The sequence below is a fragment of the Oncorhynchus mykiss genome, unplaced genomic scaffold (genome assembly GCF_013265735.2).
Source record: "Oncorhynchus mykiss isolate Arlee unplaced genomic scaffold, USDA_OmykA_1.1 un_scaffold_223, whole genome shotgun sequence".
In the NCBI taxonomy this organism is placed as follows: domain Eukaryota; kingdom Metazoa; phylum Chordata; class Actinopteri; order Salmoniformes; family Salmonidae; genus Oncorhynchus; species Oncorhynchus mykiss.
This window is the reverse complement of record NW_023493692.1, coordinates 249,056-276,543: the sequence shown is the minus strand read 5'-3', so window position 1 is coordinate 276,543 and position 27,488 is coordinate 249,056. Positions and strand designations below refer to the sequence as shown.

Genomic DNA, 27,488 nt, shown 5'->3' with positions numbered 1-27,488 from the left:
ACCCCACACCATACCCCACACCATACCCCACACAATACCCCACACAATACCCCACACCATACCCCACACCATACCCCACACAATACCCCACACAATACCCCACACCATACCCCACACAATACCCCACACCATACCCCACACCATACCCCACACCATACCCCACACCATACCCAACACCATACCCCACACAATACCCCACACCATACCCCACACCATACCCCACACAATACCCCACACCATACCCCACACCATACCCCACACAATACCCCACACCATACCCAACACCATACCCCACACAATACCCCACACCATACCCCACACCATACCCCACACAATACCCCACACCATACCCCACACAATACCCCACAGTGAAATTTCATTTTTTTTTTTTTTTACAAATGAAAAGCTTACATGTCCTGAGTCAATAAGTATTCAACCCCTTTGTTATTGGCGAGCCAAAATAAGTTCAGGAGTAAAAAATGTCCTTAATAAGTCACATAAGTTTAATAGAATCACTCTGTGTGCAATAATGGTGTTTATCATGCTTTTTGAATGGCTACTTACTCTCTGTACCTAGGGCTGTGCGATATATCAAATTCAAAATCATTTTTTATTTTTATGAGCGTTATTTTTTTGTCCGCTTGTTTTTCATGTTGCCTTTTTTGGTCTCGTCTCCTTCGCTCCTTCTGTGCCCGTGTCCCATTTACCACAGAGGTTAGTATATAATAGTGGTATACCGAAACTTCTGTGCTTTTTCCACACAAAACAAAGTGTGCCCAGCCTTTCATTCTAATAGTAATATATCATGTTGTTGACCTTCACCAGATGCCCAGCCTTTCATTCTAATAGTAATATATCATGTTGTTGACCTTCACCAGATGCCCAGCCTTTCATTCTAATAGTAATATATCATGTTGTTGACCTTCACCAGATGTCCAGCCTTTCATTCTAATAGTAATATATCATGTTGTTGACCTTCACCAGATGCCTTTCATTCTAATAGTAATATATCATGTTGTTGATCTTCACCAGATGCCCAGCCTTTCATTCTAATAGTAATATATCATGTTGTTGACCTTCACCAGATGCCCAGCCTTTCATTCTAATAGTAATATATCATGTTGTTGACCTTCACCAGATGCCCAGCCTTTCATTCTAATAGTAATATATCATGTTGTTGACCTTCACCAGATGCCTTTCATTCTAATAGTAATATATCATGTTGTTGACCTTCACCAGATGTCCAGCCTTTCATTCTAATAGTAATATATCATGTTGTTGACCTTCACCAGATGCCTTTCATTCTAATAGTAATATATCATGTTGTTGACCTTCACCAGATGCCCAGCCTTTCATTCTAATAGTAATACATCATGTTGTTGACCTTCACCAGATGCCCAGCCTTTCATTCTAATAGTAATATATCATGTTGTTGACCTTCACCAGATGTCCAGCCTTTCATTCTAATAGTAATATATCATGTTGTTGACCTTCACCAGATGCCTTTCATTCTAATAGTAATATATCATGTTGTTGATCTTCACCAGATGCCCAGCCTTTCATTCTAATAGTAATATATCATGTTGTTGACCTTCACCAGATGCCCAGCCTTTCATTCTAATAGTAATATATCATGTTGTTGACCTTCACCAGATGCCCAGCCTTTCATTCTAATAGTAATATATCATGTTGTTGACCTTCACCAGATGCCCAGCCTTTCATTCTAATAGTAATATATCATGTTGTTGACCTTCACCAGATGCCTTTCATTCTAATAGTAATATATCATGTTGTTGACCTTCACCAGATGCCCAGCCTTTCATTCTAATAGTAATATATCATGTTGTTGACCTTCACCAGATGCCCAGCCTTTCATTCTAATAGTAATATATCATGTTGTTGACCTTCACCAGATGCCCAGCCTTTCATTCTAATAGTAATATATCATGTTGTTGACCTTCACCAGATGTCCAGCCTTTCATTCTAATAGTAATATATCATGTTGTTGACCTTCACCAGATGCCCAGCCTTTCATTCTAATAGTAATATATCATGTTGTTGACCTTCACCAGATGCCCAGCCTTTCATTCTAATAGTAATATATCATGTTGTTGACCTTCACCAGATGCCCAGCCGTTAACAGGAAAACAACAGTTGGGAGAGGAAAAGGCTCCTATTTAAATGGGGTTCCATTTCAAGTTGTTGGCACAAAGACGTATGAATGCCACCAAGAGGAAAGACAGACAAACAAAAGCCAAAGAGAAATATGAAGCTGAAATTAACAAGAAAACTGTAATTGCAAAGAAAGATCACTGTAATTTATACCATACATATTTACAACACTAATTTCACTTGAATTATGTTGAATTACTAACTAACAATGGAATGTTCCTCAACAAAATGGAATAAGATGGGACTTTAAAATGGGTTTATCTTGTTACAGCGCCAACATCTGGCCAATCAATGTAATTTTGTAAATGCCAGATCTCAATGGCAAGAGGCATCATTCACCCATGTTTCGTCAAAATCAGGCCAGTGCTGTCTGAGATATCGCACGTGACTAAGGTACGAACTAACTAACATACAGTACTAACGGAATAAGACTGTTCCACAATTCATCAAAGGCAACAATTAAGAGCAGCTTGGCAGGGTGAAGAGCTTTGCTTGACGTTCTGCCCCTGAACAGACAGTTAACCCACTGTTCCTAGGCCGTCATTGAAAATAAGAATTTGTTCTTAACTGACTAGCCTAGTTAAATAAAGGTAAAATAAAAAATAAATAAAATGTACTGATTGGTTTCATACAACCGCTCTCAATTCCCCCCTATGGGGTCAAATTCACGCCATGTGTATTGAATTCAAAATGAAATAAATCGTGAAAATGAAAAATAAAGTTGTGAATGTAAACATATTTAAAAATTCAGAAAAAAAAGAATGTAAAAAGACATCAAAAGCAAAACACAAAAACTTGTAAGCAAATAATTAATTACATCGACTTCAATGACGGCAGTCTCAGACTGAAGTCTGTAGCGAACGACAGAACAGCGGAATAATTCAGTATGAGCCGACAGGCCACTGTCGCTAATCTTTCCTAAGAGAAAGTGACATATGTTTTTGTTTGGTGCGGCGATAGAGAGCTGCATGAACTAGGGCTTAAATGCTCATGCGGATGTGCTGTAAAATAAAATATAATTGTATTGTCCACATACACATAATTAGCAGATATTATTGCGGGTGTAGCGATATGCTGGTGTTCCTAGATCCAACAGCGCAGTAGTATCTAACGATTCACAACAATACACACACATCTAAAAGTAAAATAATGGAATTAAGAAAGATATAAACATTAGGATGAGCAATGTCAGAGTGAATATAGTAGAATACAGTATATACATATGAAGTGAGTACAACAGTATGCAAACATTATTAAAGTGACTAGTTTCCCTTTTTTTTAAGTGCCCAGTGATTCCATGTCTATGTACATACGCCGGCAGCCTCTAAGGTGCAGGGTTGAGTAACCGAGCGGTAACCAGTTGTAAACAGTCTGATGGCCTTGAGATAGAAGCTGTTTTTCAGTCTCTTGGTCCAAGCTTTCTAGATGTCTCGTCATTGGTAATCAGGCCTACTACTGTTGTGTCTTATAGTATTTAAATCCTCTCTTTACAAAATCTGCACTAATCCATCAACACACGCGTCTCTGTATGTTTACATAAAATATTACACAATGAAACAAATCTTTGCCGCCCCAAAATAAAATAAATACTACCGCGTTACCCCCTCCAGTCAGCAGATGGCGATATGCAGATTTCAGGCGATACCGCTAGTGTGACGTCTATTGTAGTGGACGGGACACTTCATAAACAGTCAAACATTTGGTCGGCAACCTGCGTAGCCAACATTTCCTAAAACATCAGTCACTGTGTTTTAAACATACTTCTGCCGTGTCTATTTGTTGGTCCATTTAATGTAACGTTAATATTTACGTTGTTTGTCAGGTAGCTGGCTTGCTAAGTTCGCTTTGCACTAGGCTAATCGCTAATGCTAAGTAGCTAGCGAGCTAACATCCCCGATCATGAGTTCACTTCGCTACTCCACTCCTGCTGAAGAAGAAGAGGGGGTCTGCTGGACGGAGAAAGAAGATGAGGCTGTCACAGTTAAACAAGAAGTAGATGATGAGGCTGTTACTGTGAAAGAAGAAGAGAAAGAAGTTACTGTGACAGAGAAAGAAGCTTTCAGAATGAAAGTGGAGGAGGAAGGAGTTTTCGGAGTGAAGATGGTGGGGAAGATTACTGGCACGTTGGAAGAGGAGGAAGAGGAGACGGGAGGTCTGAGTAACACCAGTAAGTAGTGTCTTAAAAACGGGGACACAAACGCTTCAGTCCTTGAAGATTGCTAGGTCAAGTGCTTGAAGACGAGGTATTGAAATTGTAACGTTACTAATATTTCTATATAAACGTGTAAGTGCTTTTTGGGTGAACAATCCTATGGGAAAACCTACCCTGTGAACGATCCTATGCGAAAACCTACCCTGTGAACGATCCTATGGGAAAACCTACCCTGTGAACGATCCTATGGGAAAACCTACCCTGTGAACGATCCTATGGGAAAACCTACCCTGTGAACGATCCTATGGGAAAACCTACCCTGTGAACGATCCTATGGGAAAACCTACCCTGTGAACGATCCTATGGGAAAACCTACCCTGTGAACGATCCTATGAACTACCAATATTTGTTTTTACAAAGTTTTATTCCCCCATGATGCATCATCTAGTGGAGTTTTCATTAGATGAGCACAAGATATTTAAAATGTTTCACTTATGTGTTCAGAATGAGGGTCTTATTCTCACACCCTCCCCCTTTATGACACTTGACCTTGTCAATACCGAAATGACAAAGCTAACATTTTAGAAAAACTTTATTGATGTGGTAAACACTTAGAGAACCATTACCTTACCAACATGGAGACATGAATGGGCTTTAGTGATGTGGTAAACACTTAGAGAACCATTACCTTACCAACATGGAGATGTTGGGCTTTAGTGATGTGGTAAACACTTAGAGAACCATTACCTTACCAACATGGAGATGTTGGGCTTTAGTGATGTGGTCAACACTTAGGACCTTACCAACATGGAGGCATGAATGGGCTAAGGTGATGTGGTGAATAGTTTGCTGACTCATAATGTCTGTCTCCTATTACTTCCAGATGAGGCTAAGGGCCTCTCTTTACCAAAACACACATTTCTCATTACCGCATCAGGTAATTTTCAGCGTGTCCGCGTGTGGCAACCTCTTCAGTACCTGCAAACTGAGGCGAGGATATCGGTCTGTGATATTGCAAAGTGTTTCACCAGTGGGAGTCATCGGGTCAGTTGCTGCACTGACGCCATTAGTGACATTGTAAGGGTTGACAGTCCCCCACAAAGCAGAAGGTGTATCATCGGAAGCAGAGTATACTCTGCGCATCAATGTTTTTCTTGCTGAGACGGCCGCCGTGTTTGCGGAAGTGTCCGAAGGGCAAGAGAAGTTCCATCTCAACTACTGTATTGCATGACTGCAAGGAGGAGGGAAGTTGCTCTTTCACAGAGACAGCTGGCTCGACATCAGGACAAGAATGGTCAATCAGATTGGCTGATGGAATGTGTCGCGATATCGTAATATCTCCTTGGATCGGATTCTGCCCCAAGAGGTTTCTAAACGTCTTTTTCCCAAGGGGTGCTTTTGACAGATACCCCTCGTGAATGACTGCGTTGCAGCTAGTGTTAGGGGAGGACAGTGTGGTCAGTGGAGAAGGCACGGTGCCCTGTGACCATACCTAGTTGGTTTTCCAATCCATCAATGGGAGTAACCGATCCATCAAGTCTGCTCCAAGTAGCAGGGGTACCCGTTTCGAGGCTGGTAACATACACAGGGTGAATGAGCGATACGTCCTTGAAGTGTAGTTTCAGCATGACTCTCAATGTGAGAGGTGAGGTAGTCTGAGTGACCCCTCGAAGTGTAGTGTCGCATCGTTCCACTTTTAACCAACGTTTAGCTGGCTTCAAAGCTCTTTTGAAATCATCAAACAATGTTTGAGAGATGAGTGATATTGTCGCGCCTGAATCAATTAGCGCATGACAAGTTAAGCAGTCCTCCAGGTCGTTTAGATTCGTGATTAGTGGACATATTCCCCATAAAGTGGAGTGGTCGTTCCCAACGACGTGATGTGTCATTTCTGTTCAAGGTGGAAGCAGATCGACTTTTCAGATTTTGAGTGGGCTTGACTTTAACAAAGCGTTTGACCTTTTTCTTCGCAACCTTTGTATCAGAGTCTATAGACAGAGCCCGTGGGCTTGTTTCTTGATCAAGTGGGCCCTGGATAGGGTCTCGAGTGAGAGCGGGAGAGATTTGAATTTTAACGTCCCTGCTATGGGTGTTATTTCCTACGGACCTGGTGTCTGGTAATTCCCCGTCTAATCCTTGTGACTTATCTTTGACCCTTTTCTCAAATGTTTCTCGCTTTAGTTCTTCACGTAGTAGAACTTCTGGAGAACATTGGTCTACGTTTTGATCGTCCTTCAACCCTTTGTTACCCTTGTGCTCTGACTCTTTGTGTGGGTTGGGTGCAGGAACGTAGCAAACAGGTCGATTGTAGCGGTAGTCGTTTTGATGGCGACGTACTTTACAGTCGACCGCGTTGGTTATTGGATTTGTGGTGGAAACCGTTGCTGTGCGTCATCTCTCAGCGCTCCAATACCTGATAATCCTCTAACTGGAGTGAGTGATCCTGGTCACACTTCAAAACCGAGTGGTCAGGGCTCTCAGCGTTTGCGAGCTTTTGATGCCACAAAAGCTGTGCTTGCAAGCTCTCTGAGTTGTAAGATAGGCAAGCCAACGTGGGCTGCAGGGCCCAAGTAGGTAATGAAGGTGGGTACATATTCGACAGAAACATTTGTTTAAATGGTAACAGGTCTTCCATGCCTGTTTCAGTGAGTAGGCCAAAATAAGCTGAATGAAGACTATGATAGTACGCTTGTGGGTGTTCGTTCCGAGCTTGTTTGACCGTGTTCGCCAGTGAGCTATCGTGTTTGTGAGTCGCAGAACCACTGAATTCAAATTTCAAAGCTGTGGCAAGTTTAGCATAGTCATTTAGCACGTGTTGCTGTTGTAGGCGAATTAACCTTGTCGACGTTCTCTTCAACAGGTAAACCCTGTCAGAACCCGTAGCGTTCGGGTAGCTACCCAATGCGTCCTCTATGTCAGCTAGGAACGTCTCAGTATCGTTTGGCTGACCTGGAACAGGGTCAAAGGTGGGGAAATTCTTGTTGAGTTTGTCAAGTTATTCCGCATCAAGCGGGTGGAGAGGGTTGGCTTCATCCTGTGGGTACCTAAGGGTGGTATTCTGCTGCATTGCAGAGTCCACTTGAGCACTTAGAGTACTGATTTTGGACACGTGAGTGTCGCATTTGCTACTTTCGTTCTCAAACTTATCCGTCATGGTTTGCAGATAGAGGTCTTGAGTACGGAGCGAGAGATTCAGTGATGAGATTTCCTCCGCTTGCTTAGAAATCAATATCTCCATCTTCATCACCTGAGTTCTCTCATCATTCATATTTCCATCTTCATCACCTGAGTTCTCTCATCATTCATATTTCCATCTTCATCACCTGAGTTCTCTCATCATTCATATTTCCATCTTCATCACCTGAGTTCTCTCATCATTCATATTTCCATCTTCATCACCTGAGTTCTCTCATCATTCATTTGGTCAGCGACTTCAATGAGTTCTGCTGATTTGTCATCCACCTTTGTCCTTGTGTTCATTAACTGATGGTCTTTGGCCTGCAGCCTTTTGAGTAGAACCGTGTTACTCTGAGTAACGTTCAACTAAACTGCCTGCATGTTATCAAGTTGCGCGCTCCTGTTTGTAGATAACTCGAACAGATTTATCGAGTTTGGAGTGGACTGCATCGTATTTAGTTTTGGCTAAATCGAGTTGTTCCTGGAGACAAACGATTTTGTTGAAGAGTTTGTGCTCTTTCATCGTCATAAGTATTTGCGATTACTTTTAATTGTTCTGATTTCAAACGCAGTTCCTCGACTAGCAGAACGTTTTCAGTTCCTGCTTTTGTCAATAGTTGCTCAGTTCTCTCCACCTGTCCCCTCGTGTTAGCCACGTCTGGCACGCGCTTCAGCTGTTTACTGTGGTATTGGCCCGATGGCGATACAGAAGTGCTAAAGTGGAGAGAACCGTCACAAAGCCTGTGTTTGATGGTTGATTTTTGGAGAGTGTTCGCAATTTCGGCTGTTTTTTCACTAATGGCATAATTAGGGTTGGTATCGCTGCTGAGGTCAGAGATCAATCCTTTTATGGGTGGAGGTTCACTAATTAGCGGAGGAGTGGTGACCACCTTTGATAGCTTGCACATTATTAGAACAATTGTGAGGAAAAATTGTCCTAATTTTTTCAAAGTTTGGGTTTGGAATTCGTTGGAAGCTGCAAAGACAAGTTTAATCTAATTATAGATGTTGACAAACCATCAGTACCGTACCAGTAATGTGGAAGTTGGACGTGAATTAATTTGCAAAAGCAAATTGAATTAATTAATCAATGCCAATGATTAATCCTACCTGGGTATTAAACTTGAATTAACCTGAGAGGTTGCTTCATCCAGGTTTAATATGATAAGTTTAAAAGTGTCTCATTTGATTGGAAGAACATTAAGGTATGTTCAACAATTTTAACTTATTAAATTGACTGAGACGATAATCCATGCAATCTCCATTGATTTGGGTATCATAAGTGTAAACAGTAGATCTAATGTTGGGAACATTCAACACTGTGGTACACTTCTCCCTAAGGCCGAAGCCACATGGGATTCCCGCTGGGGCGGGGCTTCTGGCAGTACTGGATTACTGAATGGGTTTTGCAAAAAATCACATTTTACTGATTGATCAATTTAATGATAAATCAGACCTGTATAGGCTATTTGGGAATTAACCTTTAATTAACCTGAGAAGTTGTTTCATCTAGGTTAGTTTGGAAAAAGTTTACAATGTCTTATTTAGAAAACTCATCAATTTGGATATTATTTAAAAAGATCCATTTGAGGATGTAAATCTGGCAATTTCACTTATTAGTTCAATTGAACAAGACATTGATATCTGTCTGGATATCATAAGTAATGACTTGAGTGTGACCTGAAATAATTATTATAGGAAAGTACTGGCACACACTTCAGCCGTCACTGATATTAGTTAACTATACACAGAATGAATCATACCTTGATTACAAATGATGTCATAAAGGAAAACGTCCCTGGCGGACGGAGCAGATATGACAGCTGGTTACACAAAGAACGGGGGTTGGGTTTGAGTGAAAGAGCGGGAAGACAGAGACAAAGGGAGAAGCTGTGCTATTGTAAATACAATATCCTATGCCTTCTAAATTACCACCCATTTGGAAAATAAAAATGTGATTTAATATTAACTCTGAGCTGCGCTTCCATAGGTTGGTGGTAGATGGATTGCCGTGTTGCCCAACAGAGTCCTTTATCCTATGAATAGTGTCTCTGGTGGTGAACGGGAAACATTGTAGTGTCGTCGTTAGGTGGTAGACGGGATACTCTGTCTGTCCTTTCCAAGCCCATGTTTTTAGCTGCTGTTGCTAACTCAACGTCTAGGATGTCTCACTTCTGTAGTGAATAAGAGTTCAAAGTTCACACCATTCACAACCAAAGCTCACGCTGAGGTTGGCTTAGTTCTGTAGTTGACATGTTAGTCCTTTTTAATGTATGGACCGTCGTCCTCACATCCATAATCTAAATATCAAATCAATTCTACTAGACTAGAAAAGGAGGATAATGGACCGAACAAAACCCAATTATGCTGAAATACAAATAAATACCTGTAAAAACCTAATCATGTTTGTCCAGTCGCTGTTTGATAGGGACACAGTATAAACTATTCAACAGATCATGATTTTCCTGGGATGTTATTAATGCGTCTAGGCGGGTCAAAAGAAAATACCAACTGAACCCCGGTGCACAGACACAGCCCATTAAACCACACAGGAAGATAGTTTTATCACATATCTTTTCATATCGGGGCTCTGTTTTTTGTATTGAACTAAATCGTTTGTTTGTCTTTTAGCAGGAGAGCGACCAGACTCTCACTCTGGCAGCGAGAGTGGCAGCGAGAGTCCTTCAGGGGAACCAGACCCAGAGACGTCCAAATCGGCGAGACAACACCACTGCTCCCAGTGTGGGAAGAGTTTTATCCGATCACAACAACTGAAATCACACAAGAGAACACACACAGGAGAAAAGCCTTACCAGTGCTCCCAGTGTGGGAAGAGTTTTATCCGATCACAACACCTGAAATCACACAAGCGAACACACACAGGAGAAAAGCCTTACAAGTGTTCCCAGTGTGGGAAGTGTTTTACTCGGTTAGATTACCTGAAAAGTCATAAGCAAATACACTCTGGAGAGAAGTCTTACTCCTGTTCCCATTGTGGAAAAAGTATTAGGTGGTTAGGGACTCTGAAATCGCATGAGCGAATACACACACAAAAAAAACTCCAATGTTCCTTGTGTGGAAAGCGGTTTACCCAGTTAGAAGCCCTGATTGTGCATGACAGGACACACACAGGCGGGGATAAGACCTACCACTGCTCCCAGTGTGGAAAGAGATTTAACTGGTTAAGGCAGCTGAATAAGCATGAAAGAATACATACAGAGGAGGAGAAGACATACCACTGCTCTCATTGTGGAAAGACATTTTCCCAGTTAGAGGACCTGAAATCACATGAGAAAATAGAGAGGCTGTGTTCTGACTTGAGTTTTTGACTGATCATTTGTGTTTTTGTTTAATCTTTATGAAATCCATTTGTGTATATATGAAAGCAGAATAAGGTTCCTGCTGTTGTTTCATTTAGAGACCTGATCGTGTCTAATATCAGGTGTCTGTTGGGTTTTTGATGATGAGCTTCGTTTGATTTGATACAAGTATAAAGCCTCTGTTCATCATATGCTTTTCATATTGCATAATGTACATAAATATATAAGTCATTTGCCTTTCACAAGCCTCTGTATTTATTATTGATCCCCACTACTCTTCCTGGAGTCCTGCAAAATGAAGGCAGTTCTACATTTTTTTTAAACATTACAAAACAGTCATAACAGATTTCACAACATATTAAGTGTGTTCCCTCAGGCCTCTACTCCACTACCACATATCTACAACATATTGTGTGCCCTCAGACCTCTACTCCACTACCACATATCTACAACATATTGTGTGCCCTCAGGCCTCTACTACCACATATCTACAACATATAAACTGTGTTCCCTCAGGCCTCTACTCTACTACCACATATCTACAACACTAAATCCATGTGTACGTGTGTGTATAGACCCCCGACTTTCCAACCTGAAGACATCGTGATTTGACCTTGTTTTTTTCCAGAGTTCCCAGTTGTCTTGAGAGTTCCGTCAAAGCAAAAACCAAACAATGAGGTCATAGGAATTGTCCGTAGCACTCCGAGACAGGATCGTGTTGAGGCACAGATCTGGGGAAGGATACTGAAAAATGTCTGCAGCATTGAACACAGTTGGATCCATCATTCTTAAATTTAAGAAATTTGGAACCACCAAGACTCCTAGACCTGGCCGCCCGGCCGAACTGAGGAGAAGGACCTTGGTCAGGGAGGTGACCAAGAACTCCTGGCAGAGTATTTTATTTTACCTTTATTTGACCAGGTAGGCAAGTTGAGAACAAGTTCTCATTTACAATTGCGACCTGGCCAAGATAAAGCAAAGCAGTTCGACACGTACAACGACACAGAGTTACACATGGAGTAAAACAAACATACAGTCAATGATACAGTATCGATTGGGTTCAAACAACCGCTCACAACACTGCAGCAGACTCCCTCGTTGGTCTAGGGTCGAAATGAGGTATAATGACGAGATGTCACAGACGTCCTCCACCTGCGAATCCGTGGCCATGATTGTGCTTCCGTTGTGGGTGTGGTAGAAAAGCAACTTTTATTTGGATGCAATTAACACATATTAACATGCATTATCATTTCTCCCGATAATGGAAGAACTGCTCTAGCACGCTTCATGAAACAGAGTCGTAGTCCACCTGCACCACGCCGAAAGAGCGGCAGAAGCTGCCGAACAAGCATCAAAAGTACAACAAGGCGCACTCTGTTGTTTCAGACGGCCAACCCATCTCCTTGCTCCGTCCAAACGCTACGCCACGCCCACATAATATTAGTTTGTTCTCCGCAATGAATCTGGATCAGAGTCCCTCCATGACGACTTCGAGAACAGAAACACGTTTTAACTGTTCTGATTGGTCCCCGAGTGGAGGTTTGAAAAATGTTGCTACTCTGATTGGTTGGAGATGAGCCAATCGCTGATTACTTTACTTTGTTAAACACCCCTCATTTAGACGTCACCACAATCAATGTAAATGATGGCAGTCTCAGACTGAAGTCTGTAGCGAACGATAGAACAGTGGAATAATTCAGTTTGAGTCGTCAAGCCACTCTGTCGCTAATCTTTCCTAAGAGAAAGTGACATATTTTTTTGTTTGGTGCGGCGATAGAGCGCTGCATGAACTAGGGCTTAAATGCTCATGCGGATGGATGTGCTATAAAATAAAATCGAATTGTATTGTCCACATACACATATTTAGCAGATGTTATTGCGGGTGTAGCGATATGCTGGTGTTCCTAGATCCAACAGCGCAGTAGTATCTAACGATTCACAACAATACACACACATCTAAAAGTAAAATAATGGAATTGATAAATATATAAATATTAGGATGAGCAATGTGACATTGACTAAAATACAGTAAAATACAGTATATGCATATGAAGTGAGTAAAACAGTGTGTAAACATTAAAGTGACTAGTTTCCCTTTTTTTTAAGTGCCCAGTGATTCCATGTCTATGTACATACGCCGGCAGCCTCTCAGTTGCATGGTTGAATAACCGGGTGGTAGCCGGCTAGTGACAGTGACTAAGTTCAGGGCAGGGTATTGGGTGGTAGCTGGCTAGTGATGGCTATTTAACAGTCTGAAGGCCTTGAGATAGAAGCTGTTTAACAGTCTCTCGGTCCCAGCTTTGATGCACCTGTACTGACCTCGCCATGTGTATGATAGCGGGGTGAACAGGCCGTGGCCCGGTCGTTGATGTCCTTGATGATCTTTTTGGCCTTTGTGACATCGGGTGCTTTAGGTGTCCTGGAGGGTTGCGCTTTCTTCACCACACTGTCTGGACCCTTTCAGATTGTCAGTGACGCCGAGGACCTTGAGGCTTTTCACCTTCCTCGCTGCGGTCCCGCCGACGTGGATAGAGGCTCCCTATCTGTGCCGTCTCCTGAAGTCCACCATCAGCTCTTTTGATTTGTTGACGTCGAGGGAGATATTATTTTCCCGGCACCACTCCGCCACGACCCTCACCTCCTCCCTGTAGGCCGGGGAGGTGGGGGGGGGGGGGGCAATTCCAGTCCTCGGGTGTCTTATTGGTGTCACAGTTTTACCCCCATCCCCAGCTAACACACCTGACTCCAATAATCACCTAATCATGATCTTCAGTTCAGAATGCAGTTTGATTAATCAGCTGTGTTTGCTAGGGATGGAGAAAAAGTGTGACATCAATCAGGCCCCTGAGGATTGGGGGGTCCCCACCCCTGCTGTAGATGTCTCGTCATTGTTGGTAATCAGGCCTACTACTGTTGTGTAGTATAGTATTTAAATTCTCTTATTTAAAAAAACATCTGCACTAATCCATCAACACACGCGTCTCTTTGTACGTTTACATAAAATATTACACTTAGATTATTAAACAAACGTTTGGCCCCCAAAATAAAATAAATACTACCGCGTTACCCCCTCCAGTCAGCAGATGGCGATGTGCAGATTTCAGGCGATACCGCTAGTGTGACGTCTAATGTAGTGGACGGGACCCTTCCTCAACAGTAAAACAACAGTAGGTCGGCCACCTCCGTAGCCAAAAACATCAAATGTTTTTAGGCTGTTTTGATGTACATTAGTCACTGTGTTTTAAACATATTTCTGTTTTGTTTACTTGTTGGTCCATTTACTGTACTATTTACGTTGTTTGTCAGGTAGCTGGCTTGCTTTGCACTAGGCTAATCGCTAATGCTAAGTAGCTAGCGAGCTAACATCCCCGAACATGAGTTCACTAAGCTACTCCACTCCTGCTGATGAAGAAGAGGTCTGCTGGACGGAGAATGAAGAAGAGGCTGTCACAGTTAAACAAGAAGTAGAGGATGAGGCTGTTTCAGTTAAACAAGAAGTAGAGGACGAGGCTGTTACAGTGAAAGAAGAAGAGAAAGAAGTTACTGTGACAGAAGAGAAAGAAGCTTTCGAAGTAAAAGAGGAGGAGGAAGGAGTTTTCAGAGTGAAAGAGGAGGGGGAGATTACTGTCACGTTGAAAGAGGAGGAGGAAGGAGAGGAAGAGGGGCAGATTACTTTCACGTTGAAAGAAGATAAGGAAGGAGAGGAAGAGGGGCAGATTACTTATACGTTGGAAGAGGAGGAAGAAGAGGGGCAGATTACTTTCACGTTGAAAGAGGAGGAAGAGGAGGGGCAGATTACTTTCACGTTGAAAGAGGAGGAAGAGGAGGGGCAGATTACTTTCACGTTGAAAGAGGAGGAAGGAGAGGAAGAGGAGACGGGAGATCTAAGTAAAACCAGTAAGTAGTGTCTTAAAAACGGTGGCACAAACTCTTCAGTCCTTGAAGATTGCTAGGTCACATGTTTGAAGACGAGGTATTGAAATTTAAAAGTTTCAAATATTTATTTAAAAATGAGTAAGTGCTTTATTGGAAAACCATAGGGTGAACAATCCTATGGGAAAACCTACCCTGTGAACGATCCTATGGGAAAACCTACCCTGTGAACGATCCTATGGTAAAACCTACCCTGTGAACGATCCTATGGTAAAACCTACCCTGTGAAGGATCCGAGGTTGGTTTTAGGTTTCTCGGTCACATTGTGAACGAGCTATTGAAATTAAGTGATTTGTTAAACATTTTATTATATAAATAAAAATAATGTGCAACACTGGACCATTGAAATTAGGTTTCTAAATCAAGTGGTGAAAGAGGTGATTCTCATGAAAAGTGTCATATTTCTCATAACCGTAACACTTGTTCAAGTTGCTGTAAAAACTCCAGTATTTGTTTTTACAAAGTTTTATTCCCCCATGATGCATCATCTAGTGGAGTATTCATTAGATGAGCACAAGATATTTAAAATGTTTCACTTATATGTGTTCAGAATGAGGGTCTTATTCTCACACCCTCCCCCTTTATGACACTTGACCTTGTCAATACTGAAATTACAAAAAAGCTAAAATTTGAGAAAAATTTAAGAGACCCATTACCTTACCAACATGGAGACATGAATGGGCTTTAGTGATGTGGTCAACACTTAGAGAACCATTACCTTACCAACATGGAGACATGAATGGGCTTTAGTGATGTGGTCAACACTTAGAGACCCATTACCTTACCAACATGGAGGCATGAATGGGCTTTAGTGATGTGGTCAACACTTAGAGAACCATTACCTTACCAACATGGAGACATGAATGGGCTTTAGTGATGTGGTCAACACTTAGAGACCCATTACCTTACCAACATGGAGACATGAATGGGCTTTAGTGATGTGGTCAACACTTAGAGAACCATTACCTTACCAACATGGAGATGTTGGGCTTTAGTGATGTGGTCAACACTTAGAGAACCATTACCTTACCAACAGTGAGATGTTGGGCTTTAATGATGTGGTCAACACTTAGAGAACCATTACCTTACCAACATGAATGGGCTTTAGTGATGTGGTCAATAGTTAGAGAACCATTACCTTACCAACATGGAGATGTTGGGCTTTAGTGATGTGGTCAACACGTAGAGAACCATTACCTTACCAACATGGAGACATGAATGGGCTTTAGTGATGTGATTAACACTTAGAGAACCATTACCTTACCAACATGGAGATGTTGGGCTTTAGTGATGTGTTCAACACTTAGAGAGCCATTACCGTACCAACATGGAGGCATGAATGGGCTTTAGTGATGTGGTCAACACTTAGAGACCCATTACCTTACCAACATGAATGGGCTTTAGTGATGTGGTCAATAGTTTGCTGACTCTGTCAGTCTTCTATTTCTTCCAGATGAAGCTGAGGACCTCTCATTACCAAAACACACATTTCTCATTACCGCATCATTTTTAGGCTCGTTTCGGTAATGAGAACCTTCATTTTGGTAATGAGAATAAGTTAATTCTAATGTATTGTCAGTGGGTGTGCTGTGCTGGTAACTTTCATTATTTACTAGGACCACCTATTGTATAGGTGAAAGCAGTAGGGGTTAAGTAGGGCTTGTCATTAAACATGGGTGTATAAACCCCATTTAATTAACATAAAGCCACAATCGGGAGTTTGTGTTATAGCAAAGAGCAACCCCACCACTTAAAGAAGGATATCCCCTATTTTCACATGAGCACCTGTTATAACACCTGTAGTGTTATTAGATATTCCAGTTGTTATAACACCTACCTATAGTGTTGTTAGATATCCTACCTGTTATAACACCTACCTATAGTGTTGTTAGATATCCTACCTGTTATAACACCTACCTATAGTGTTATTAGATATCCTACCTGTTATAACACCTACCTATAGTGTTGTTAGATATCCTACCTGTTATAACACCTGTAGTGTTATTAGATATTCCAGTTGTTATTACACCTCCTATAGTGTTATTAGATATCCTACCTGTTATAACACCTACCTATAGTGTTGTTAGATATCCTACCTGTTATAACACCTACCTGTAGTGTTGTTAGATATCCTACCTGTTATTACACCTACCTATAGTGTTGTTAGATATCCTACCTGTTATAACACCTACCTATAGTGTTGTTAGATATCCCACCTATTATAACACCTACCTATAGTGTTGTTAGGTATCCTACCTGTTATAACACCTACCTATAGTGTTGTTAGATATCCTACCTGTTATAACACCTACCTGTAGTGTTGTTAGATATCCTACCTGTTATAACACCTACCTATAGTGTTGTTAGATTTGCCACCTATTATAACACCTACCTATAGTGTTGTTAGATATCCTACCAGTAATAACACCTACCTATAGTGTTGTTAGGTATCCTACCTGTTATAACACCTACCTATAGTGTTGTTAGATATCCTACCTGTTATAACACCTGTAGTGTTATTAGATATCCTACCTGTTATAACACCTACCTACCAGTCTGATGATGTATTGGGATACTGAATCTCTGATAGAGATCAGTACAGTCTGATGATGTATTGGGTTACTGAATCTCTGATAGAGATCAGTACAGTCTGATGATGTATTGGGTTACTGAATCTCTGATAGAGATCAGTACAGTCTGATGATGTATTGGGTTACTGAATCTCTGATAGAGATCAGTACAGTCTGATGATGTATTGGGTTACTGAATCTCTGATAGAGATCAGTACAGTCTGATGATGTATTGGGGTTACTGAATCTCTGATAGAGATCAGTACAGTCTGATGATGTATTGGGGTACTGAATCTCTGATAAAAAAACAGACTAAATATTTTTTTATTTTTTTATTATTTTGCACTTTGTCGCAAATATCTTAATGCCCAATTGTTTGAAAAAATTATACTTCAACAATATTGAAGGACTGTATGCCAACACTACTACTCAGACACCAAAAAAAGTCACAGATTGGCCCATAGGTGGCACTGTAAGAAGCATTCAAAGTAGAAGGTTCAGCCCGCCACCCTGTTTGACGTACAACCTAGAACCTTGGTACAAGTGTTTCTCATCATAGTGAACATATTTGCCTCATGAACCTATGACTTCTGCCATATCTTCTCAAGAACCAAAACATCTGATCGACGCCAAACTCAAAGTCCATTAACCATGAACTCAAATAATGTCTGTCTCTCGTACGTTTGCGTAAAGATAAACAACAAATAAACAATATCTCAAAAGGTTAAATAAAATGCCATCTTTGTTAAAAATAAAAAATAATTGTCTTCAATGAAACTGTAATAACTCCACTTCTCTTCTGTCTTTTAACTTGAAAACCTGAAGTGTTTTGAATTGTTACACGTCCACAAGGGAGGATGTATAATACTGCTGCTGTCTCTTTCAGCCTGGACCTATAGTACTATAATATACTATACTATAATATATAATACTATACCATAATACTATAATACTAATATGTAATACTATACTATAATACTATACTATAATTGTTACATGTCCACAAGCTGCTGTACTTTAGTACTACAATATATAATACTATACTATAATACTATAATATATAATACTATACTTTAATACTATACTATAATACTATACTATATAATACTATACTATAATAATATAATATATAATACTATACTATACTACTATAATATATAATACTATACTATAATACTATACTATATAATACTATACTATAATACTATAATATATAATACTATACTATACTACTATAATATATAATACTATACTATAATACTATACTTTAATACTATAATACTATAATATATAATACTATACTATACTACTATAATATATAATACTATACTATACTACTATAATATATAATACTATACTATAATACTATAATATATAATACTATACTATAATACTATAATATATAATACTATACTATACTACTATAATATATAATACTATACTATACTACTATAATATATAATACTATACTATAATACTATAATATATAATACTATACTATACTACTATAATATATAATACTATACTATAATACTATAATATATAATACTATACTATAATACTATACTTTAATACTACAATATATAATACTATACTATAGTACTATAATATACTATACTATAATACTATACTTTAATACTATAATATATAATACTATACTATAATACTATACTTTAATACTACAATATATAATACTATACTATAGTACTATAATATACTATACTATAATACTATACTTTAATACTATACTATATAATACTATACTATAATACTATACTATGGTGCTATAATATATAATACTATACTATAATACTATACTATAGTACTATAATATACTATACCATAATACAATAATATATAATACTATACTATAATACTATACTTTAATACTACAATATATAATACTATACTATAGTACTATAATATACTATACTATAATACTATACTTTAATACTATACTATATAATACTATACTATAATACTATACTATGGTGCTATAATATATAATACTATACTATAATACTATACTATAGTACTATAATATACTATACCATAATACTATAATATATAATACTATACTATAATACTATACTTTAATACTATAATATATAATACTATACTATACTATAGTACTATAATATACTATACTATAATACTATACTTTAATACTATACTATATAATACTATACTATAATACTATACTATAGTGCTATAATATATAATACTATACTATAATACTATACTATAGTACTATAATATACTATACCATAATACTATACTGTAATACTATAATGTATAATACTATACTATAATACTATACTTTAATACTATAATATATAATGCTATACTATAATACTATACTATGGTACTATAATATACTATAATACTATACTTTAATACTATACTATATAATACTCTACTATAATACTATACTTTAGTACTATAATACACTATACTATAATACCATACTTTAATAATATACTATATAATACTATACTATAATACTATACTATAGTACTATAATATACTATACTATACTACTACACTTTAATACTATAAAATATAATACTATACTATAATACAATATTATAGTACTATAATATACTATACTATAATACTATACTATATAATACTATACTATAAGACTATACTGTAGTACTATAATATACTGTACTATAATACTATACTTTAATACTATACTATATAATACTACACTATAGTACGATAATATACTATACTATAATACTATACTTTAATACTATACTATATAATACTATACTATAATACTATACTATAGTACTATAATATACTATACTATAATACTATACTTTAATACTATACTATATAATACTATACTATAATACTGTACTGTAATACTTTACTATAGTACTATAATATATGTATAATACTTCCATGCTGCTGTCTCTTTCAGCCTGGACCTATAGTACCATAATATATAATACTATAATACTATACTATAATACTTTACTATAGTACTATAATATATGTATAATACTTCCATGCTGCTGTCTCTTTCAGCCTGGACCTATAGTACTATAATATATAATACTATAATACTATACTATAATACTTTACTATAGTACTATAATATATGTATAATACTTCCATGCTGCTGTCTCTTTCAGCCTGGACCTATAGTACTATAATATATTATACTATAATACTATACTATAATACTTTACTATAGTACTATAATATATGTATAATACTTCCATGCTGCTGTCTCTTTCAGCCTGGACCTATAGTGCTATAATATATACTATAATACTATACTATAATACTTTACTATAGTACTATAATATATGTATAATACTTCCATGCTGCTGTCTCTTTCAGCCTGGACCTATAGTACTATAATATATAATACTATAATACTATACTATAATACTTTACTATAGTACTATAATATATGTATAATACTTCCATGCTGCTGTCTCTTTCAGCCTGGACCTATAGTACTATATATAATATATTATACTATAATACTATACTATAATACTTTACTATAGTACTATAATATATGTATAAAACTTCCATGCTGCTGTCTCTTTCAGCCTGGACCTATAGTGCTATAATATATACTATAATACTATACTATAATACTATAATATGTAGTGTCTTTGGCTATGCCGGATTAAGTGATATGGCATGCTATTCTATAAAATCCTTTCTCTGTAATTAATATTACCTGATTGAGCTAATCATGTAAATGTAATTAACTAGAGAGTCGGACACCACTAAATAATATTTATAGAGCAGTTATCTTCCGAATAATCTCTTAAAGACCTAGTAATATTTTACATCAATAGCAGTCATTATCAATCGTCACCTTATTTATGTCTCATCTGAAAGTTGTAAATTCTTGGTTATCTTCACGAACCCTGGCTAACAAGTTGAATCAGCAATACAAAATTGGGTTAATTATTTATTTACTAAATACCTAACTAATCACACAGAATTACATATACACAGAATGAATCATACCTTGATTACAAATGATGTCATAAAGGAAAATGTCCCTGCCGGACGGAGCAGATATGACAGCTGGTTATACAAAGAACAGGGGTTGGGTTTGAGTGAAAGAGCGGGAAGACTGAAGAACAAAGGGAGAAGCTGTGCTATCGTAAATACAATATCCTATGCATTCTAAATTACCGGCCTTTTTTAAAAGGAAAATTCAATAAATATTAACTCTGAGCTGCGCTTCCATAGGTTGGTGGTAGATGGATGGCCGTGTTGCCCAACAGAGTCCTTTGTCCTTTGAAGAGTGTCTCTGGTGGTGAACGGGAAACGTTGTAGTGTTGTCGTTGGGTGGTAGACTGGATACTCTGTCTGTCCTTTCCTAGCCCATGTTTTTAACTGCTGTTGCTAACTCAACGGCTAGGATGTCTCACTTCTTTAGTGAATAAGAGTTCAAAGTTCACACCATTCACAACCAAAGCTCACGCTGAGGTTGGCTTAGTTCTGTAGTTGACATGTTAGTCCTTTTTAACGTATGGACCGTCGTCCTCGGAACAGGTAGTTATATTGTCGTCAAAGCTTTATATAGGAAGGGAGAGGAGGGCGTGTTTCATAGTTTATAACCAATGTCTCCTCAGGTGGGTGGGCCACTGAGTCGGGCCTAATTCACTCATGAAAACCCAATTCTCACATTTTAGAAGCTAAAATCACATTTCATCCCCTCCCAAAAAATTGTATATTGAAACATTTAAATTGCACAACAATTCCATGTGAATCTGATAACTATAATGTGTAGGCTTTCCACTGTTTTTCACTGCACTGCATCGCAGTTACTACAGACCCAGGTTCGATCCCAGGCTGTGTCTCAGCCGGCCACGACAGGATTACCCATGAGGCGGCTCACAATTGTCCCAGCGTCGTCCGGGTTAGAGGAGGGTTTGTTCAGCCGAGATGTTCTTGTCCCATCGCGCTCTAGCGACTCCTTGTGGCGAGCAGGGCTCAATGCACGCTGATGCCGTCGCCAGTTGTATGGTGTTTCCTCTGACACGTTGGTGCTGCTGGCTTTCGGGTTATGCGAGCAGTGTGTCAAGACGCAGTGTGTTTTGGCAGGGTCATGTTTTCGGAGGATGCATGACTCTCGAGCTTCGCCTCTCCTGAGTCCGTACGGGAGTTGCAGCGATTGGACAAGACTGTAACTACCAAATGAAAATCACTAAATACAGGAGAACCTGGGGGTAAAAGAAATTATAAATACAATTTCCCTTCAAGTGGCCCGAACCATGAAAAACAGACCATTATGCCTTCTTCATCAAACCTTACAGTTGGCACTATGCTTTGGTGCAGGTAGTGTTCTCCTGGCATCTGCCAAACCCAGATTTTTCCGTTGGACTGCCAGATGGTGAAGGGTGGTGGCGAGCTTTACACCACTCCAGCCGACACTTGGCATTGCGCATGTTGATTTTAGGCTTTTCTGCGGCTGCTCTGCAATGGAAACCCATTTCATGAAGCTTCCGACTAACAGTTCTTGTGCTGATGTTGCTTTCAGAGGCAGTTTGGAACTTGGTAGTGAGTGTTGCAACCGAGGACAGGCTATTTTTACACGCTTCAGCACTCGGCGGTCTCGTTCTGTGAGCTTGTGTGGCCTACCACTTTGCGGCTGAGCCATTGTTGCTCCTAGACGTTTCCACTTCACAATAACAGCACTTACAGTTGACCCAGGTAGCTCTAGCAGGGCAGACATTTGACAAACTGACTTGTTGGAAAGGTGGCATCCTATGACAGTTGAAAGTCACTGAGCTCTTCAGTAAGGCCATTCTACTGTCATTGTTTGTCTATGGAGATTGCATGGCCGTGTGCTCGATTTTATACACCTGCCAGCAACGGGTGTGGCTGACAAAGCTGAATCCACTAATATGAGTGTGTGTCCACATACATATTGTGTATATTTATTATTATGATGGACACAAGTGTTTTTTTAATAAATATTGTTAATATTCTGAAAACCTGACCTCAAATGTTCTGACCTCAGGTTAATGAGGGATCTAGTCTGGATTAAACCTCATAGGAAGTGGGATTACATAAATCTAGTCTGGATTCAACCTAATAGGAATAAGGAACTAAAAGTAAAGAAAGAAGTTAACTTTATATTTGGGGCAAATCCAACACATCACTGAGTACCACTCTTCATATGTTCAAGCACGGTGGTGGCTGCATCATGTTATGGGTATGTTTGTCACCTGCAAGGACTAGGGATAAAAATAAACTGACTAGCGCTAAGTACAGGCAAAATCCTGGAGGAAAATTGGGAGACAAATTCACCTTTCAGCACGACAATAACCCAATACACAAGGTCAGATATACAGTGCATTCATAAAGTATTCAGACCCCTTGACTTTTTCAAAATGTTGTTTTATGTTACTGCTTTATTCTAAAATGGATTCAATTGTTTTTTTACTTGATCTTAACCGCTAGGCTACCTACTGCCCATTAAACTACGTAAGGTTTCATTCAGGCCTCTGTTTAGTATTTAACTAAATACTTTGTCTTTAGCAGGAGAGCGACCAGACTCTCACTCTGACAGCGGGGAGAGTCATTCAGGGGAACCAGACCCAGAGACGTCCAAACCAGCGAGACGACACCACTGCTCCCAGTGTGGAAAAAGTTTTAACCGATCACAACACCTGAAATTACATGAGAGAACACACACAGGAGAAAAGCCTTACCACTGTTCCCAGTGTGGAAAGAGTTTTAGTCAGTTAGGGAGCCTGAAAGGTCATAAGAGAACACACACAGGAGAAAAGCCTTACCACTGTTCCCAGTGTGGAAAGAGTTTTAGTCAGTTAGGGAGTCTGAAAAGTCATAAGCGAATACACTCTGGAGAGAAGCCTTACCACTGCTCCAAATGTGGAAAGACATTTACATGGTTAGTGGGCTTGAAAATGCACGAGAGGACGCACACAGGAGAGAGGCCTTACCACTGTTCCCACTGTGGAAAGAGTTTTAGGTTGTTAGGGATTCTGAAACTGCACGAGAAAGCACACACACAAGATAAGTCTTACCCCTGTTCCCATTGTGGAAAGAGTTTTAGGTGGTTAGGGTCCCTGAAAACACACGAGCGAGTACACACACAAAAAAAGGAAAAGCTCTACCAATGTTCACTGTGTGGAATGAGTTTTACCCAGTTAGAAGCCTTGAATAGGCATGACAGGACACACACACGAGAGGATAAGCCCTACCACTGCTCCCAGTGTGGAAAGAGATTTAACTGGTTAAGGCAGCTGAATAAGCATGAGAGAATACATACACAGGAGGAGAAGACATACCACTGCTCTCATTGTGCAAAGACATTTCCCCAGTTAGAGGACCTGAAATCACATGAGAGAATAGAGAGGCTGTGTTCTGACTTGAGTTTTTGACTGATCATCTGTGTTTTTGTCTAATCCTCATGAAATCAAAATAATTTTGCTTTTGTTGTTGTTTCATTTAGAGACATGATCATGTCTAATATCAGATTAAATATTTTAAAATGTCTATTGAGTTTTGATGAACTTTGTTTGATTGATTTGATACAAGTATAAACCCTCTGTTGTTCATCATATGCTTTCCATATTGCAAAAATGTACATATATAAGTAAGTAGCTGTCACGTAGAGTAGAGCCAGACGGCCAAACTGGAAAACCTAAACCTCAATCAAAATAAAAAGATGGCGGAGAAGCAAAAGGTCTTCTGGGTATTATTATTTACTTCTTCTTCTTTACACAGTGATTCCGGAAGAAAAACAACCGTACTGCCATTACAAACCTTTTGAGGACAGTTTACAACCAATCAAACAGCTCAATCCAAAACGCCTCCAAAATGAACTGAAAGAGAGAGGCTCCTTTTGTACTCATCAGAACAATTAACACAAATTAATTAAGCAAATTACCTATTCAAACCTACCTATTCAAACCTACCTATTCAAACCTACCTATTCACCTATTCAAACCTACCTATTCAAACCTACCTATTCAAACCTACCTATTCAAACCTACCTATTCAAACCTACCTATTCACTATTCAAACCTACCTATTCAAACCTACCTATTCAAACCTACCTATTCAAACCTACCTATTCAAACCTACCTATTCACTATTCAAACCTACCTATTCAAACCTACCTATTCAAACCTACGTTTTACATTCAACTAAACATACTAAAGTATATACATTGCAACACTTTTTTTTTAAATGAAACAATATATAATATCTTTGTAATAATAACATTTACAAAATTATATCACTACTGACATGGTGTCTTTCAATGTGCCCATTTACATTAATGAGCCATTCGGAACAGGCATTACAAAGTCAGCCCGATTGCCTTAGCTCGGGTCCTTATCCAGCATACCCGGAAGCTACAGCGATGGAGAGAGAGAGGAACAGAACAAACAGCGCGCTCATCCATAACATCGCTAAGTTTATTTGCTTACATTATCTGTATGCTCTTTATACCATAACCGGTTACTGACGGGAGGTAAGTGTGTAATGTACTATAGGGACATTAACTTGTGTGTGGACCCACTGTTAAGGGAATTTTTATCAATGATGACTAATTATGTATACATTTCAATCAGGACTGACCAATCAGAATACTATTATGTTACTGTATATGTACTAATCAGAATACTATTATGTTACTGTATATGTACTAATCAGAATACTATTATGTTACTGTATATGTACTAATCAGAATACTATTATGTTACTGTATATGTACTAATCAGAATACTATTATGTTACTGTATATGTACTAATCAGAATACTATTGTGTTACTGTATATGTACTAATCAGAATACTATTATGTTGCTGTATATGTACTAATCAGAATACTATTATGTTACTGTATATGTACTAATCAGAATACTATTATGTTGCTGTATATGTACTAATCAGAATACTATTATGTTGCTGTATATGTACTAATCAGAATACTATTATGTTACTGTATATGCATGAATTTTCTTTTTAATCCTAGTACTGAATATAATGTGTGTAAATATAATCAAGAATTAGAACAATGACTGTCTGTACCTTGGTAGAAATGAATGAACTTATAGCCAGTCTGGCTAGAAGGCTTATCTACACAAGCTGGCCTTGGCTCAGTCATATATTATCTTAAATAGGGAGAGACATGTGAGAACCATACAGCCATTGTACTACAGCGGAGATGACATGGGCTAGTACTGAAACTAATGACGTCATTTTCAGTTTATAACCTGTGGTAAAATGTGTAATGAGCAGTACTCTCGTGAATAAAAGCTGCTTTAAGACTGGGCTCTGTCCATTTTATACAAATAAGGGTCATACAAATCCTTATGAATTGACAGAGTGTTTGATTTTAATTGGGTATTAAAACAGAGGAATTTAATTCCTGCAACACCCACATTATTAATATTAACGTAGCTGATAACGGAGCAGCGAGGCGTGGTGTGTGTGTGTGTGTGTGTGTGCCAAACGCTGCCCGCGGCCAGTGACAGACTTCTCCATCACTGTAGCGTTGCTCAAGCCTTTGTATTTATCATGGATCCCCACTGCGCTTCCTGGAGTCCAGCAAAATGAAGGAAGTTGGACATTTTTAAAACAGTACAATACATTCATAACAGATTTTACAACACATTAAGTGTGTTCCCTCAGGCCTCTACTCCACTACCACATATCTACAACACATTAAGTGTGTTCCCCCAGGCCTCTACTCCACTACCACATATCTACAACATATTAAGTGTGTTCCCTCAGACCACTACTCTACTACCACATATCTACAACACATTAAGTGTGTTCCCTCAGACCACTACTCCACTACCACATATCTACAACACATTAAGTGTGTTCCCCCAGGCCTCTACTCCACTACCACATATCTACAACACATTAAGTGTGTTCCCCCAGGCCTCTACTCTACTACCACATATCTACAACATATTGTGTTCCCTCAGGCCCCTACTCTACTACCACATATCTACAACATATTAAGTGTGTTCCCTCAGGCCCCTACTCTACTACCACATATCTACAACACATTAAGTGTGTTCCCTCAGGCCTCTACTCCACTACCACATATCTGCAACACATTAAGTGTGTGCCCTCAGGCCTCTACTCCACTACCACATATCTACAACATATTAAGTGTCTGACCTCAGGCC

At 38.8% G+C, this 27,488-nt stretch overlaps 2 protein-coding genes across 5 annotated transcripts; both read left to right on the top strand.

Annotated features, from left to right (window-relative positions):
• The first annotated feature begins 3,794 nt into the window (after window positions 1-3,794).
• LOC110494910 (gastrula zinc finger protein XlCGF17.1) lies at window positions 3,795-11,061 on the top strand. Of its 2 annotated transcripts, none has more exons than XM_036973162.1 (2): window positions 3,795-4,339; window positions 10,136-11,061. In XM_036973162.1, exons 1-2 carry the CDS (start codon window positions 4,072-4,074, stop codon window positions 10,828-10,830), a joined length of 963 nt encoding a protein of 320 aa, XP_036829057.1. In that variant the 5' UTR covers window positions 3,795-4,071; the 3' UTR covers window positions 10,831-11,061. The 2 variants fall into 2 exon arrangements, with proteins under 2 accessions (XP_036829057.1, XP_036829056.1); XM_036973161.1 differs by having other exon boundaries at window positions 10,133-11,061.
• A 2,847-nt stretch (window positions 11,062-13,908) lies between these two features.
• Window positions 13,909-25,025, top strand: LOC110495082 (zinc finger protein 135-like). 3 transcript variants are annotated; one of them, XM_036973155.1, is made up of 3 exons: window positions 13,909-13,988; window positions 14,128-14,718; window positions 23,856-25,025. In XM_036973155.1, the coding sequence occupies exons 2-3, from the start codon at window positions 14,196-14,198 to the stop codon at window positions 24,719-24,721; spliced, it is 1,389 nt and encodes a 462-aa protein (XP_036829050.1). In that variant the 5' UTR covers window positions 13,909-13,988; window positions 14,128-14,195; the 3' UTR covers window positions 24,722-25,025. The 3 variants fall into 3 exon arrangements, with proteins under 3 accessions (XP_036829050.1, XP_036829052.1, XP_036829051.1); XM_036973157.1 differs by having other exon boundaries at window positions 13,953-14,264; window positions 14,298-14,718; XM_036973156.1 differs by having other exon boundaries at window positions 13,953-14,718; window positions 23,859-25,025.
• The last annotated feature ends 2,463 nt before the right edge of the window (window positions 25,026-27,488 follow it).

What these genes read in the sequence shown, in the direction of transcription:
- LOC110494910 (XM_036973161.1), top strand. Translation starts at nt 4,072, where the DNA reads ATGAGTTCACTTCGCTACTCCACTCCTGCTGAAGAAGAAGAGGGGGTC. An exon ending in GGGAGGTCTGAGTAACACCA is followed by an intron (nt 4,340 to 10,132) that starts GTAAGTAGTGTC and finishes TTTGTCTTTTAG; the next exon opens with CAGGAGAGCGACCAGACTCT.
- LOC110495082 (XM_036973155.1), top strand. Translation starts at nt 14,196, where the DNA reads ATGAGTTCACTAAGCTACTCCACTCCTGCTGATGAAGAAGAGGTCTGC. An exon ending in GGGAGATCTAAGTAAAACCA is followed by an intron (nt 14,719 to 23,855) that starts GTAAGTAGTGTC and finishes CTTTGTCTTTAG; the next exon opens with CAGGAGAGCGACCAGACTCT.